This window comes from Hirundo rustica, chromosome 2, assembly GCF_015227805.2.
Source record: "Hirundo rustica isolate bHirRus1 chromosome 2, bHirRus1.pri.v3, whole genome shotgun sequence".
NCBI lineage: Eukaryota > Metazoa > Chordata > Aves > Passeriformes > Hirundinidae > Hirundo > Hirundo rustica.
In genome coordinates, this window is record NC_053451.1 from 36,052,055 (window position 1) to 36,069,364 (window position 17,310).

Below are 17,310 nucleotides of genomic sequence, written 5' to 3' on the forward strand. Positions count from 1 at the left end.
GTTTGGTAAGGTCACAGATAGACCCAGTGGAACCTGTGATGAACTGCTGCCAGTTCCCAGTCTGGTGTTTCAGCTTTCTCAGATACAGCAACACCTCAGTGCTGTGAGCAGCGGGAGACTTAGTGCTAAGTGCAGCTAAAATGCCACTGTGCTTCACAACAGAGGATATAACACTTCCCCAGAGTGAGCTTTCTATTTCTCCTCCGGAGTTTCCTATTTACCTATTATGGTCTTTTTTGCCAAGCTGTCTTGAAAGAAATGAAAGCCAAGCTGCCTTTCACTAGAGTTGTTAACAAAATTGAGCTCACTTCCTCCTCCATTACCCAGCTGGTGTAAATCAATACAGTTCTGGTGAATTAAGTGGTACTTTCTGCCATTTCCTCTAGTTACAAACTCAATTCAGTATCTCCCTGATAAGTGTTGTGGATGAAAGCAAAAAATGTCAGCAGAACAGCATTATATCTTGTATTTCTTCATTGGGGATGGTTTTCTTCTCAGCAGTCCTTTTTATTTTTATTTCATTTTAAATTTTGTTTGATTTCTTTCGCTACTCTGCTGCTATGTGGAGAGCTGTGAAGTAATCTTTTTGTTACACTGGCCTTCCTGAAGTTTTTTTCCCATGTACCAGAAAGGTAAGCTAAACAGGTTCCAGTGGCACTTGCTTCTTGATCACTGCAGAGGCTTAAGCAACAGTTTTACACAAGAAGGAAAGAAAAGGCTTCATGAATGCTAAATAGCTCTGTGTGGTTTGCCACCTACCCGGTCTGCTGAAACATGGTCCTTTAAGTCAGAGTGGCTGATGCAATTAGAAAAGGGGCAGCAATTCTTACAGCAGTCTACATTTGCCAGCAACAACTGCATAGATGCAGGGGAAAAAAGGGAGGCACAACATGATGCTATGCAGAAGTGTTCTAATTCACTCTGAAAAATATATAATAACTAGCAAGGTCTTCTGAGGTGAATATTCTTGAGCATGATAGACATGAAGGGCAATGTACAAAGTTTTTAGAAGTTTGATTTTTATGATTTGAATTTTTGGACCATTTAGATGAGACATAATAAGAGTACATAGATGAAAAATGGTAGGTGCTCTCTACAAATACCTGAAAGGAAGTTGTAGTGGGGTGAGGATCAGCCTCTCATCACAAGTAACAAGTGATAAGACAAGAGAAAATAAACAGCCTCAAGTTGTGCTAGGAGAGGTCTAGATTGGGTGTTAGGAAAAATATCTTCAATGAAAGGGGGAGTCAGGATTTGGAGCAGGCTGCCCAGGGAAGTGGTAGAATCAGCATGTGTGGAAGTGTTCAAAAAACATAGGGATGAGACACTTAAACACATGGTTTAAGTTGTGGGCTGGGCAGTGCTGGGTTAACGTTAGGACTTGATGATAGATTTCTTTTCCAACCTAAACACTTCTATGTTCTTTGGATAAACAATACATCTACCCATATATGTGTTTGCATTGAAACTGGAGTATTTATTCAGTTGTGAAATGGTAATGGCAGTATTTCCAGTATACAAAACCAATCACAGTAGCTAAAAGGGGGTGAAAGGGACACATAATAGCTGCCAATCAGGATGTAGTCTTTTTGACAGTATTTTGCTGTATTCCTTTGTAAAGTTTAAATTACCAGTTCTAGAAGCGTGTAATGGGAAAAAAGTCTGCTCCTTTAGTAGGGCATTCAGTGATAATTTTTAGCTGGCTCCAAGCAACCAAAAAGAGCCAAAGTGTTATTGATTTATTTGGGTTAGAGAAGAGATTTTAAGTGTGCTGCCTAAAATTTGGGATAAATTAAATTCTTTGTTCTGCATAGACTCTGTAAAGGATTTGAGGAAAATAACTTACACTCTTGTATCTCATTAGTTTTGATGGAAACACAGAGGAGGTGGTGAAGCAAATGATCATCCAGTAAGTAATAAGGCATAAAAAGACTTGAGCAGGTTAGAAGGAAATGTATCACCTGAAAATTTGCTGACATTTGCAAGTTTCTTCACTCCGTAATGAGTTGTGTGTTTTATTTCATTTTTATATCTCTTGGTTTATAGCTTTTCATTTTCTTCATCCTTATGAAGCAACTTCAAGGAAGAAATAATAAGATTATCTCTGATGTGACAAGACAGTAAAATCCACAGAGCTGACAGCCAGCACCATTCTTGTTCCACCAAAGGGATTTTTGACATTTGGAAGTAGGAAGTAGGATTGTGCTAGACAGAAGAAAAGTGTACTTAAACCTATTCGGAAATAAAACTTTCAGGAAGACAGCTTTGCCAAGGTGTTTTTCCTTTACAGGCTTGCTTTTTTTTTTTTTTTTTTTTTTTTTCTTTTTTTTTATTTTTTTTTTATTTTTTTTTTTTTTTTTCATTTTTATTTTTTTTTTTTTAATTTCTTTTTTTTTTTTTTTATTATTTTTTCTTTTTTTTCTTTTTTTTCTTTTTTTTTTCTTTTTTTTTCTTTTTTTTTTATTTTTTTTTTATTTTTTTTTTTTTTTTTTTTTATTTTTTTTTTATTTTTTTTTTTTGTTTTTTTTTTGTTTTTCTTTTTTCTTTTTTTTTTTCTTTTTTTTTTCTTTTTTTTCCCCTCGAATACTTAACCAGGTGGCAGTTGGGAAAGTCAGTGTAGAAATGACAAAGCTAAGGTTCTAGCTGTAAGATTTATTGCACTGGGTCAGAAAGTTTACCAGCAGAGCTGAAGCTGAATAGAGTTGTGCTGAGGAAGTGGGATGGATGAGATGGTTTCAGACCTTTCAGGCTGACCATTAAATCCTTACCCATTACTGAACAAGACTGTCTTTTTACAAGTCATAGAAATAATTAGCTAAATCCCATTGAGTGAGAGGTATGAGGGGTGGCTCACAGTGTGTGTTCAGGGTCAGCCTTCAATTATCCACCATGGGTTGTTGACCTCAGTGTGCTGCAGCACATAAAGCGGTATCACTGCCTCACCTTCACTCAGATTTGGCAGTGCTAGCTATGTCAGTGCAGATCAAAATGTTATAGCCATTTTTAGAAGTGGAAACACAGCTAATGGAATTAGAAAGGCAGAAGTTACATATCATTTTTTAGTCATACTTGTTTCTCATGCTTTGGTCTCTTTTGTGGTGGAAAAGAAGTCTCTTCCTTTTAGTAGACAATAATTTGGAACTCAGTTCCTCATTGACAGCTTGTTTTTTTTCTCCTTCCCATAATGTTGAATATTTAAAGACGGATTTTTTTTTTCCTTGTTAAAAGGAATGCTAGAATGAAATTTGGTTGTTCTGCTTTCTGGGAGGTTGTCATGCACCAATCACCTTGCTGAGTTACGATATTTTGGCTGATGCATAGCAGACCATGTACCTGCTTTTAACTTGTGATATAGCTTTAAGTTCAGGAGAGAATGTTTGAAAGAGTACATTTTAGTACTTAGGAACTCTGTGTATTGATGTCAGTAGGGAAGTGATCTTGAAGAGAAATGAGCTAAACCCCATTATCCTTTCTCTCTTTATGACTGAGGGAACTTTTTGAAGACAAAATTATTAAAATACTACTAAAACAAGTAAACAGTCCTTTTAAAACCTCTACCATTTTGTCATAAGGAATCCACTTTTTGTATCTATCTACTCATGCAAATATATTTATTACAAAGAATGATTCAGAGATACAGATACAGAAGACACAAGCAGTCACTAAAAGTACCAAACTGTTGTTATAGATAGCATCACAGTGGCTTTGAATATCAGAAATCTTATTGTTATCTGTCAAGTCTGAATCGACAACTAACGAACTGAAATGTTTGAAGAATGAAACCTTGTCACACAAACTGTAATTACATCTGAGCTATCCTGTGCCTTTTGGTGTGATGTGTGTGTGGAGGAAAAAACCCTGGGTTCTGAGTGCAGGTCACATCCTTTGCCTGCTGGGTGCTGTGCAGTGTAAGATGTCTGTCTGCAGAAATACAACATCAGAGGTACCAGTCTGCTCTGGTAAGAAATTGTCAAGAGAGACAGGAAAACAAAGGGCAGTGAACAAATAGAATATTTTCACTGCAGCCTAGTGTAAAAAAAAAAAAATAAAAAAAAATCATAAACTAAAAAAAGTCAATTCTGTGATTGCATAAATGGCAACTTTGGAGAACACAAAGTGCTATAAGACTAGCCATGGTTATTTCCTGAAAGCTGCATAAAATGCCAATCTTGACCACCTATACCAAAACCCCCAGTGAAAAAAGCATACAAATTATAGGGAAGTATGTGTTTATGAATGAACCAGGAGAACTTGGAATTAATAACATGTTTTTGACCCAGCTAAATACCCTCCCATAATCTGAAAGCTGCAATGAAAACTGTGTCATCCCTGATGAGAATGAAATTTAATTATTGTACTGGTGACTGCAGTTTTATGTTCCAGCAGCTGCAGCAAAAACTCCTTGGAGGTGGGTTTGAATCCTGCAATGGAGCTCTTCCTCTCTTTCCCACAGGACAAAAGAGATGAGACATGAAATTTGCTTAATTGAGAAGGATTTTGACAAGACAGTGATCATCTTTGATCCAGTTGTGTTGAACACTTAGTGCTGTATCCTGATTATTTTCATGTTTCAAATGTAGGCAAGTACTGAAACAGAGAGCATGGCTTTATATCTAGTCTATTCTAGTAAATTTAAGATTAATAGGAACATTTCCTGACACTGAGATTGACTGGCATGATGTAATCTTTGACTATTCTAGTGAACTTACTCTCCCAGAAACCTGTATTAAAGGTAATTGGTGCAGAATAAAACAGTGTATTAGTCAGGAGGAAGTCTAGCTCTAGTCAGGAGCTGTATTTTTGTGAACATGCAATCTGCAGAAAATTACCCCCTTCAGCAGTTATTGGCCAAGAGCAGTGCCCCTGCTGATGCACATGGGCTGTTACCAATTCCAGCATGGAGAGGGCTGAACAATGAACTCCAGGCTTACTCATTGGTTAAGTAGTTCTATGGCTGAATTCCCATTTGCTTAATTAGAACTGGGAATTGTTTTTCTGCAGTTTTGCTTAAGTAAAAAGTAACCAGTAAGGGCAGTAATAATACCAAATTACCAAGGATTGATTAAAATAATGCAAGTAAAATGTTTAAAGGGATTTTTACTGGAATTCAGGTACCCCGATTTTTGTAGATAACTTTTAGGTGTAATTGAGAGCCAAGAAAACAGTAAAAAATATCAAATGTAGAAGCTGGGGAAAAGAATTCTAGTAAACAAAAGATGCATATTCTTTGGAAAAATTGTGCTATGGAAACATACTAAGAAAAAACAAGTGCATGAGGTGTTACCCTGCCAGCCATCCTGAACACAGCCTCAGACTCTGATCTGCTACAAACTCATGACCATTATTTTCAATGAAATTTTTCAGGATTGATATGGCTATAATCAGAGTCTCTTTTTTTACCTTGTTTGGTAAAACATGTTTTCCTTCCTTCAGCTGGCTTCATGTTCCCTCTCAGCCAGCACTGATGCATTGCTTGTATCTCCCAGTCTATTTGGAAGACAGCTGCTATCGATGCAGTGTGAGATGATCAGTGAACAATCCCCATCAGTTACAGTGTTGTGTATCAGTTGTATGATTGGGGTAGTGAAAGCATGATGAAGAAATTAAAAAGTCACTATTCCATGGTCTGTCATCAGATAACTGAGGTACAGTAGAGGCAAAGGTAATTCCTATATTTTCATGTAATCTGTAGCAACAGTACTGGAATTTCCTTGCAATTTTATATGATTCCTTTCCTTTCCTTTGGCACTCAAACTGTTCCAACAAAGCTACAGGCAGAGTTTTGCTGTATAGTACAAGAAATGTTCACCTTTTGGTCTGAATTCAAGCTGTTGTTGCCCAGTGAGCTCCCCTTTATTTCTGTGGGTATTTGCAGCAGACGTGAGCTCTCTGTAGCTGTGTTCAGCTGTGGCTGGGAGCTTTAATTCCCTGGAGACTTGAATGTTGTGCTATAACTGGGCTATAGTTGGGCTTTTCCCTAGCCTGAGCAGATACACTTTGCTGTTGGAGCAGCAGTGCAATCAAGAAGCCTGGCATTCTGTGACCTAATGGACCAAGCTTCCCCGGGCTACTTGCAAGGCAGCTGGGATAAACTGTAACTGGCACAAGCCCAAGGCACCCTGTTATATTGCTTCGAGATGAAGCTTGGTAAAGCCTGTTTGGTTGAACACACTCCGATATTTGGTAGTCACATACAGGCAGTGCTAGCCAGCCTTGTCTTACCAAAGAGCATGGCAGGTCTTTGTTTTTTCAATTCTGCTTCACTAACTTGGTGCCAGATTTTCCTTTACCTAATATCTAACTATTCAACATCTTTCTGGTCATCAAATAACAAAGACTCTGAAGAGGAAATGGGACAAAATAGTCTGTCAGGAAATAATGTCATTTCACACCGTTTATAACTGTGATAGGATTTCAGTATGACGCAAGCATGAAAATCCAGTGACCTCAGTGACTTTTTACATTATTTATTTCCTGCTCTTTACTGCTGTCCCATCCATAAAGTCTGCTTTATGCCAGTGTGATACTTAACACTTTTGACTGGTCTACTTTCAGATGGGGCTCCAGAGTTGTGCTGGCCTTTTAATTGCTTCCGAAATTCACAGTTTCATGGTTACCCTTCCAGTAATATCTTACTTCCAATACAGTCTTTTGGTTTTGGGGTACTTTTCCTTATCTGTCTTTCTCAATTTACCCCAATATTCTATATGCTGCTTTTATTTTTTCTACATAGATACAGGACATCTTCTTTTGATATTTTGCCTCATTGGCATTTCTTTTGTAAGCTTGGCATTGATACCTAAAATCTGGGGCCCCCATTAGTGTTCTTCTTCTACTTGGAAGTAAATATCATCCTCCCAGTATCAGAATGAGATTTTTAGGCTTCCATATCCTCTTGACACCTTCCTCTCAGGGTTCATCAGTGATGTGTCTACACAGTTCGTTAAATATCAGTCTAAAGTCATTTTTAAGCTGAGAGGCAAGTGACATTCTTGGTGCTTACACACACCTTTAAGAGTATTCAGAATGGAAACTCTGGAATACCTCAGGAGGAGCTTAGGCAGAAGGTGATCAGCAGAGAAGAACCAGGCTCTAGAAATTACTGGTCCTGAGGGCCAAAGACCAGCCCACAGTGTGTGTGTAACACACCATACCAATCTTGTGACAAGCACTTGAGCCTACTCTTCACCTCACCAAACACGTACAAATCTGATGTCTCACTCCTCATATACATGTGAACATATTTCAAGTTTTGGAACAGGCTGCTCAGGATGTGGTGGAATCATAAACCTTGGAAATGTTAAAAAATACATTTTGTGGGGCAAGAGGACAAGATTTATTGGTGGACTTGGCAATGCTGAGTTAACGTTTGTACTTGATGATACTAGAGGTCTTTTCCAAAAAAAAAAAAAAAAAAAAAAAGTGATTCTATGACACATATGTGAATGTTTTCATCTCTGGGAAGAAGTTAAATATAGAAAGGTATATGGAGGTAAGTTTTGAATCCCTGTTAAAGTAAATCATAGTGAGCCTGCTGATTGCTTTGTTTTAATCTAAAAAAATGACTAAATTGTAAGACTGGATTTGTGAGCACACAAATTAAAGCAGATGGTGATTTGAAACTGCTGCCCTGAAAAAAATGTAAATACACCACCAGTGTCTGTCTGTGTAAAGGAAAGCTCATCCATTTCTTTTGCAGTAATAAATGCCTCATGCATTGAGTGGTTTGGTTTTAAAGTCCTAAACTCTTACAATAGAAAAACAAATCTAATAAATAGTCCCTGAACAGACACAAAGGAGGATTGCAGTTCTTAAAATTCCAGACATTTTCCAGTGTTCTGTGAGCAGACGGAGGACATGAGAAGGAGAAGAGCACCCAGTCCATGTATTAGTTTAGCTGAGGAGGACAGTAAGGCTTCTCTGGTATCAAATAGCAATTATGGACCAAACAGGAAAGAAAGATAAACCTCCAGACAGATGGAGAAATTAGACTCCAGACTTTTTAGGAAACTGGGCTTTTGCTTTACTCATTAATAATTACCCAGATATTTCTGAAAGTGTATTATGGAATTGCACCTCTTTCTTTTTAATCAATGTAAACATTGATTTATGATTTAATCTGGAATGGGATTTATTAGGTTATTAATTTCTAAATGTCATCATTCTGTAGTGATAACAGAAACTCAGAAGAAGCAGGGCTGAGAGGTGGTCACGGAGCATGGCATAAATTAACTGTTCTTGTAAATGAAGCAAATTTGATCTAGTGTTCCAGAGACTGCTTTAAAAATATTCTGCAATGAAACAAGATGTTGCATCTTGTTTCAAAGAGGGGTGTTCAAAATCTTTCTCTTCAAGTCGCAATGTAGTTGCAATGCTTCTTTTGGTAAAATATTCTTCACCTAAAGCAGTGTATTTCACTGAATCAATTGCTGTGGATTTCTACACTGAAAGAATTTATGTTGGGATGTAAAGTTTTAGGTGGTTCAAAGACATGATGTGAATTCACATAGTTTTTTAGCTGGAGTTGGGCACTTTGCCTACCATTGTGTTATGAATTATTCCTCTTAATTTAACAGCAAATAAATTGATTCATCCATATCTCTAGAGATGTGCTTAGAGAATAACGTGTATTTTATCTGAGTGCTGCAGTTCATACTCTGCGTTTCACTGCATGCAGTGTAATTCTTCCAAATTCATGCCAGTCTATGTAAGAATATTAAGACTATGATAAACCCACGATTTTGGAATGGGGGGGAGAGGATTTCCAAACTAGAAAGGTGGCTTTGTTCTGTGGAGTTTATTTGTTGCTTGTTTGGTTTGTTTTTTTGATGGGGGGGTGGTTGCTTTTTTGTATGGGTTGGGGTTTATTGAGTAGTGACTTTGTTGGTGGAGGGGTTTGTTGGTTTGTTTGTTTGTTTTTAGCATTTAGCAGGGAAGGTATAACAAAATCTATTGGTTGGAAACAGAATGTAGCCAGACATGAGAAAAGATATTTATTCCTAGTGGTCACAAAGGCAGAACCCTAGAAACCAAATTGTTAAAGGATATAAATTTATTTTCTCTGATATTTTGCAGTTCAAGATTAGATGTGAATCTACAGTTGTAGGCGTAAAGTAGTTTCTTACAACATCTCTACAAATAATGTTTTGGCACATGATTCCAAGTTGAACAGTTTTGTTTTCTGTTGCTCAAGACTAGATTATTTTACTATTTTCTCTCAAATCTATATAAACCTCATCAACGTGATTGTGTACGCTTCAAAAGACAAAGATCAAACTATGCTAGAATGCTATGATATGATACCATTTATGTTAAGTTAATCCTTTAAAGAAACAGAGAGGGAGGAGTAGAAGAGAAAGATTATAATTCAAGGGCTTGTGTATAGGTATATCTGATTTGTAGAAAAATGCACTGAAAACATAGTTGTAAGTGTTTTGGAGAAAAAAAAAATTACAGTTTTCAGTCATATCACAGATTCTTTTTAATACTGTTCAAAAAGTACCTGACTCTACATAAACACCAAATATAACATGATGTAGACAATTGAGAAACAAGCAAGTGTATTCTTCAATGCTAAAATAAATTACATTTGTACAGGTAGAAAGCAAACGAAAGCTGATAAAAATGTTAAATTTTATGAAAAATCATTTTCAGTTCACATCAAAATAATAACTTTACATTCTCTATGTGTTAATAGTATAAGCAGCAACAACATAAAAAAGAACAAACGGTCACAATGTTTGAAACCAGTTCTTCATAAGTTATTAGCAAATTAAAAAAAAAAAAAAAATTACAAGCACTTGTAGCCCACATAAATCTTTTGGAATTGGCACCATCTCTCTAAAACATCTATATTCTATATAGATTTCTAATTACAAATACCACCAGCAGCTGCCATATAATCCTATTAGTACATGTAATATACATAGTATATTTGTTCCCATTTGGCAGATCGGAGTGACCTAATGTTTATTGTTTGTTTGTACTGTCATTGCTGAGGTGAGACAAAACCGGCCATATACACCAATTCATCACTTAGATGAATTTTTTACTTACCTTTATGCTTCACTGGCCTGTATCTCTTTTCCTTTTCACAGTTTAAAATTGCAAGTGGCAATTGGAGCGATTTGAACTGACGATATGATAATAAACCACTACAAATAAAAGTGAATTCAGGTAATTCAACTTCAGTCTTTACTAAATGAAGTACACAGTTAAATGGATAGCAGATGAATGATTTTCTTGTCCATGAGAAGTATTGACTTAATTTTTGGAAATTCATTAAGCTGCCAGAAAACTGTGACCACTTGGGTATTTTTGGATGTGTTCACTGACATTCCTTGACACGTTTAGTTAGATGGCTTTCCCATTGGGATACCAAATAGAATAGGACTGATAAAGATGAATGGTAGGAAGGACCTATTCACCAAGCCTAGCTTCAGGAGTGAACCAAATAAAATCCATCTGCTGTTTGATTCAAAAGGGAGTGGGAATAATATCCTGTCATTATCATTCTCTGCAGAACAAATAGTCAAAATCTAGACTTAAATGGCCACTATCCAACTTCGACTATCTTTATATGAATATTAATCTGGAATGGTTCCATTGACTCCAATAGGTTAGGGACCAGTGCCAGCAAAGGACTTCAGCACCCTTAAAATTATTCTGTGTAATACATACTTTTTTTGCTCTAGTGTGGAGGTCAGGGCCTTTTGTTAAATATCTAACCTTTCTGTGGAGTTTGTGAGAAAAGTTAGTGCTCAAGAAAGCAACACAACAAGGAAGGAAATGTCTAGGAATACTCTATTTGAGCCAGTATGGAAATGCAATGTGCAGAAAATGTTAATTTTCCACTAGGATCAATTTTTGGAGACAGGTATACATTTTGTTTTGAAGATGGGCCAGGTCACCTTTGTAAAAGGTGTCATGAGGAAAATGAAATGAGGCCCTTTTTCTGCAGTCTCGGAGAAGTAGGAACCTCAAATTTAATTCCTTCACCTATCCAAGAAGACTCAATGTGTCCTTTCCATTGATGGGGTCTGAGAACTCCAGATGGAAGACAATATTTCAGCAAATAAAAAGTTATCTAAGGGCTCATCCTTCTCTCCTGTCACTAAAACACTTTTCAGGGAAGCATTAAACTTTTTTTTTTTTTTTTTTTTTTTTTTTTTAATATGCAACACACACAAAAGGTTGCTTCCACTTCTTTGGAGTTAAAATACCTCGTCTCTGGTCCAGAGATTTTTAAAGTATTTTATGTTAAATGGTCATATATGATCTCTAATTTTATTCAGTATATGTCTTATCAGGTTTACTGTTCCTCCACTGCAATGCTTTTGACTTTGTTCCTATCCGGTGAAGCTACCTTAGTGAAATCAACACAGGGTATCCCAACACTGAGTCATTAGAGCACTTTCCAGCCAGGAATCTGTACTGTGCATTCTGTGTACTCTCTTGTGGGATATGCAGGGATTTAACCTAGGAACCAGTGTTTTTTGCATCCCTGATGGGTTTTAACATGAGTTAGCCACAAAGATCCTTAGATGTGTGATGATCAGGTTTGTCTTGATCATACACAGACATACTATGCTAGATGCTGGAGCAAGGTGGCATTTGAATAGTTGTTTTAATATTGAGTTTAAAAATGTAGGTATTAAATTCGACTGAAATCCTAACTTTAGGCTCCAAAATCTCTTTTTCAGGGTCAACCCTGACTCTGGTCTCCAATACAATACAAAATTTTTGGTCACATTATTAGTCCTGAGCATAGTGCTCTGATTTCCCTAAGGAACCAACTTGTTTTTATGCTGTCTGTTGCTGTCTTCTTTTATCCTCTCACCTCATAAATAATGTATTGAGCAGAATAACAAGGTTGCACACTTTCCTTTACAGAACTTACACCCACAGTTATGCTGTCTTTCAGTTTGGTCTTGCACAATAAACATTATCAGGGGAACCCCTCTATAATCCAGAGTGAGAGTCATGGATTGGCCTTCCTGCTTACTCTCTTTTGATATCTTATTCTCTGTTTTTAACAAAAGTTTTCCCTTTACAAACACAACAACTGAATAAACATTCAAGAAAACAGACATAACTTTTTTTCTTTCTTTTAAAACTTATAACAGTTTTTGAATTAGCAATTTGTTTATATCTCATGATTGTAGCTGGAAATAAATGGAAGAAGCCAGCACCTTGTAATCAACCAGGCTCTCATGAAACATCAGCAAGTGGTTTGTGGACTGTGGTCTAAAAATCTCTCTATCTCTAAGGTAGCTGCATGAGTTTAGGCACCAAATATTCAGATAGAAGTACAGGGAAGCACATCTTCAAACTCATACAACTGTTCTTCAGAGACAATTTAAAAATACAGTTCTTTAGTATTGCAAAGACTCCTTCCCAACCGGCCTGCCAGAGTGACTCTCTTTATTTCAAAAGCACAGATCCAGAGGTGATTACACCATCACTCTTTAGGGCTGGCCTCAAGCACAAAAGAAATAGTTTTTTTTTTTGAGGTCTCTGTGGTCAAGAATGACAGTAGTTTCAAACTCTTTAATTCCCTTTGTGGCAGCAGCACTAAATTGGAAGGCAAATTTCAAGCCATTCAGTTGATACTTGCACATTCTTTAGTTAGATTGAAAAGTGTTAATGATTGTAGCTTTTGCATTTATGTCTGAAAACCCTTGCCACTCTATTAATGTCCTAAACAGAGACTTGCATACAAACAGCATAATAAAGTCATGATGTCTGTCATTCATATTTTTTCTTCTCTTATGTCAAACCCACTGGCTTCTCCCAAAGAACTTTCCAGTCTTGCAAATCTCCCACTGGGGTCATTTGGATTATTACTACAGGCATTACACCATTTTTGCCTTCTCCACAAAACCTTTCCTCCCTTTGTTGAAATTCAAACAGATAATAAAAAAATTATGTTAATGCACTCCAGTCTGCACAATTAAAGTGGATTCTGCCCTCTTTAAATGCCTCTAACTAAGGTTGCCGTCTTTCATTAAAAACAGACTGACTCCAAGAGGGTACTATCTCAGCAGGGTTCATCCGTGGTTCCTTGTGCAATTAAAATTTCTGCTGTGGCTGATAGATACGCAAAAGATGCATGACTCCACTGAAAGTAAGAGTGAACCAAACTGTTTAAAGTTTGAGTTGCACAACATTAGGGTTTTAGGCTCTCAAAAAATGCATTCAGGGCACATGGTGCACCCTCATACCCATATCATTGTGACAATATACATTAACATTTTCAGGAAGCTCTGACAATTGCTATTGGCCAGGATGGTGCATTTTGAGAGCAGAAGAGGTATATTTATGCTGAGCTTGACAGTTTCTATTTTTCACTCCTTTTTAGTAGTTTTTGTATTTAAGGAAAGGTTTTTCTGTTTATTTTTTATTTCCACTGCTTTCTGTTTATTTCTTATTTCCACTGCTGATTATTTCACAGTGCAGTGAAACCCACCAATTTTAGCAGGAATACAATTATATTAATTGCCCACCACCATAAGAAAATACTACAGGGGACAGAAAATGCTAGGGAAAGATCAAGATGGAGGATGTTCTTGTAAGAACATTGGTCAATAATTTGAAGTATAAGAGAACAGGTAGTAATACAATCCCTTTGAAATTCACATTAATTATCTCAGTACACCGTGTTTATATTAAAACAGTATTGCACTGATGGGAGACAAATATTATTATATAAGTCTTCCACGAACAACATTTAAATGGTCTAAACTCCCCCTAATAAGAATGGTTCTATCACAGACTGATTGGACATGCTTTTCTCTTAAATGTGGGTTGTAACCTGGGACAGAAGATACTTTCTCCTGAAGACATGGACAGCTAGGGAATGATGAGACATGCTAGTACTGTGAACCAAGAGGGCAAAACTGAGCTCTAGTCTGGAAACCATGCAGCTGCACAGAACTGACTCTGTGCTGATCACTCGTGCGAGGAGGCAAGAGCTGTATATGGGCAACAAGGACCTTCGGTCATGCCTTAGTGTAGGGATCTGCCTTCTGGAGTAGAGCTGTTTTGTGACCTGCCTGTTCATGCTATAGGCAAAGCTGATAAATGACTGTACCTGACAAGACAAGCATGCCCAGACTGCAATTGGATAACACTGCCTGGCTCTAGAGTCACTAGAGTAACTCTGTGAGGTACTGATCTGGATTCAGTCATCTATTACTTTTCATTTTTAAATGTTGTTGAGCAGCAAATTGGGGTGCAACACATAATAGTGAAACAAGCATCCCAAAGGAATAGAAAATGCTCTTTGCTAAAATATGTGAATGTGCTTTCATCTTTTACTTGTTTGATCAAATATTTCTTTTGAACATAGGGGAGAAAAAGGAGGTATGAATTTTGATTACAAAATATTTGTGATCTTCGAGGAAACAAGATCTAAAGGTTTTGAAAATAAAATATAGCAGCCTTATTTCAAGGCTCCCTTCCTTGAGGCTGTCTTCTATGTAAGGCTACATCAACTCAACTTTGAATTGAAGTACATTACTCATCACTTCATGCTATCCTTCAATAAAAGAAAACAAACCCATAAAAGTTTGGCACCTGAGGACAGCTATGTCATGAAGAAGAGAGCCAATACAGTGTGCGTTTAGGGTCCGACTTACAAGTTCTATGTAACTATACCTATCAAAAATTATTTAGCTACTATTCAAACTTTAAAACTCTTCCCTGCCTGTATTAAAAAAGTGCTGTGACAGTATGAAGTGCACTAAACTGTACTACCTTGATATAGGAAAAAAAAATTTGAGGAATCCCCTTGTTTCTTTTGTGAGTTGCTAAGAAACAAAGATTTTGTTGGTTCATATCTTGTTAGGTCTTCTTTGTTTTAACCTTTACTCTGTATTGCTTTGAATTTTTTTTTTTTTTTTTTTGTCACTGTTCATAGCTGCGAGGCATCAGCAGCGAAACAAAGTTTAAAATTGTTGCTTATTAAAGAGTAGCTTAATCACCTCTAAGCAGACCTTGACACAGGGTTTTTTCCCTATATATATATATATATATGTGTGTGTATATATATATATAAATTATGATTATGACAACCTTTCCCACTGACTGTTAACATTCATCATAATCCAAATTGGTGTCCTAGAATTCTGTCATTCAAAGGATGGAGAAAATCCTTATGGTGTTTACCTGTTTTTTACAAGCAAAGATGGAAATCTGAATAAATATTTTAACTGGTAACATTATCACGAGGATGTCCATAAAAATGCTTCAATTTCATTAGGGAGTGCAGCTATAATATAGCTTGGTAGTGCTGCTAGAAAGAGAATATTCATCTCAACAACTTGCCCTGATAAGGGAATTACAAAACAGTACTCCAGAAAATATTTTTTGCTACTTCATTATTAGTTGGCAACATGGTGAAATAGTCAGGAAACCTTCCTTGGGTTTTATTGTTGTGAGGGTGAATCCAATGTTAACAAATTGAACTTTTGATGCTGATAGAAGAGAATTTCATAAACAAAAGTGTAGGTTGAAGAGTCACTTGTAAAGCCCTCCATATTGCAGTCACTCACTGCAAAGCCTCATCTTAGTGTTATCCATGTGTAACGTATCACAGACACAATATTCTTCAGCAGAAAGTTTTGTAGTTTTTGAACATACATTACTGCTTTTTGAGATCTTCATAGAAAAAAAAAAAGCAAAAAAAAAAAAAAAGCTTGACAGGTTGGTCCCAGATTTGAGTCTGTTAGAAAATGTACATTCAACGTTTGGTCTTCTATTCTTGATAAAAGATCAAGGTTCACTTCTGGGTTAGGGATCAGAGTAAACAAACAAGCCATTGTACAGTTGTTTACAATCTAGTTCCCCCCCGTTCCCTATATTGTACACACAGTTCATTGTAATACTAAAGCAAAGCACTTGGTATGTAACTGGATTAACAGACTCCTTATAAGCCCTCAAAAATAGATTCAGTGTGTCTGAAAAGCCCATGTTTTTTTAAGGCCACGAAAATCTGCCAAGAGTAATTTTGTCTTTAAATCAGCATAATTAATCTGATGTTTTCACCTCTCAAGTGATTCCTCTTCTTCCCCTCCATTTCCTCACAAGATGACCCAATGCCTCTCACTCTGTCTGCATAAACACTGGAGATCTTGAAGACTTGGCTGTCCCCTCACTACTTGCTTGTAGTTGTTGAGATCCAATGTCATCTTGAACTACATTCACAGCGAAGAAGAACTTTGAGTATAATCTCTGATGAGAAGCGTGTCATATTTGGGGGAGGACGGGATACAGAGAGCTGATTCAGAAGCCGGAGAGCTGGGAGATGCACTTCCAGAATCAATGGAGTCTCTAAAAGGAGAAGGAGGAGTTAAAGCCACCAGCTCCTCCAGGTCTTGCTTGGCTGTTGGGGTCTCTGAAGTGCCTTCTTTGATGCTGTCATTTGAAGGTTTCCTAGCAGACTGCGAAGCGCCATTGACTTCAATGGCAGGAAGCGGTTGGATCTCTGCAAGCGTGGTCATTGTTGTAGGGAGCTGGATTTCCCGTGGAATCAGGTATGAAGAGCAGAGAGGAGCAGCCCCCATTGTCCCTGGAGTAGATGTTGAAAGCATCATAGAGTTCAGCTCACTGATATTGGCTGTGAAGCGAGTAACAACACTACTGATCTGCTCCATGAGAGAGCCTTGAGAGGAGCTGCTCCGCTGAGGAGGTTCTGACTGGAAGGTAGGGGCTTCATCTTCTGTTCGGCTGACAGAGGCAGTTCTGTGGCTCAAAGTGCTGATTGGCGAGGGAGTCTGTGGTCGGTACTGAGCTGGGTATTGCTCTTCGGCTTCCGAAACGTCATAAAGCGTTTTGGCACTAGCCTCGGGAAAAGTAGCGCTGCTACTGTGTCGGCTACTATCTGTGCTTTTAGAAAAAGGCTTGATCACTGCAGTTTGGTTGGGGTTTTCTTTTTTGTTGATGTGGACTGACAACCGCTGCCAAAGGTGTGCTCCTCGGCTGCTCTTCTCGTTCTGGGCCCAGGAAACTGATTTCCCGTTAGAGCTGTAAGCACAAATGAGATAAGATGGTAACTCGCAACAAAGTTAAAAAGAGAATTGCTGTACCTATATCAAGGGTATATAGTATTTCAGAGTTTATATTCACCATAAAGCTGACTGTAATTTCCTCTATATCTATTTATTGCAATATATCTATATCTATCTTGTATGTAGCTGTATGTTCTAGGTAAACAAGCAGTGTGTCAGCTCATTTCACAGGCCAATTGTGCACCCAGCCATCACCTGTCCTGTGCTACTTCATGACCACTGCTGACACCTCTGTTGAGGC

General features: G+C 37.4%; 1 protein-coding gene across 4 annotated transcripts in view; it reads right to left on the reverse strand.

The window, feature by feature from the left end:
- Positions 1 to 9,600: 9,600 nt before the first annotated feature.
- Positions 9,601 to 17,310, reverse strand: part of GRM5 (glutamate metabotropic receptor 5) — a 248,064-nt gene continuing 240,354 nt past the window's right edge. For all 4 annotated transcript variants that reach the window (XM_058419403.1, XM_040056246.2, XM_040056248.2 and 1 more), the window contains one exon: positions 9,601 to 17,025. In XM_058419403.1, the coding sequence (XP_058275386.1) occupies positions 16,203 to 17,025 (823 nt within the window). In that variant the 3' untranslated portion in view covers positions 9,601 to 16,202. The remainder of the gene's footprint in view (positions 17,026 to 17,310) is intronic.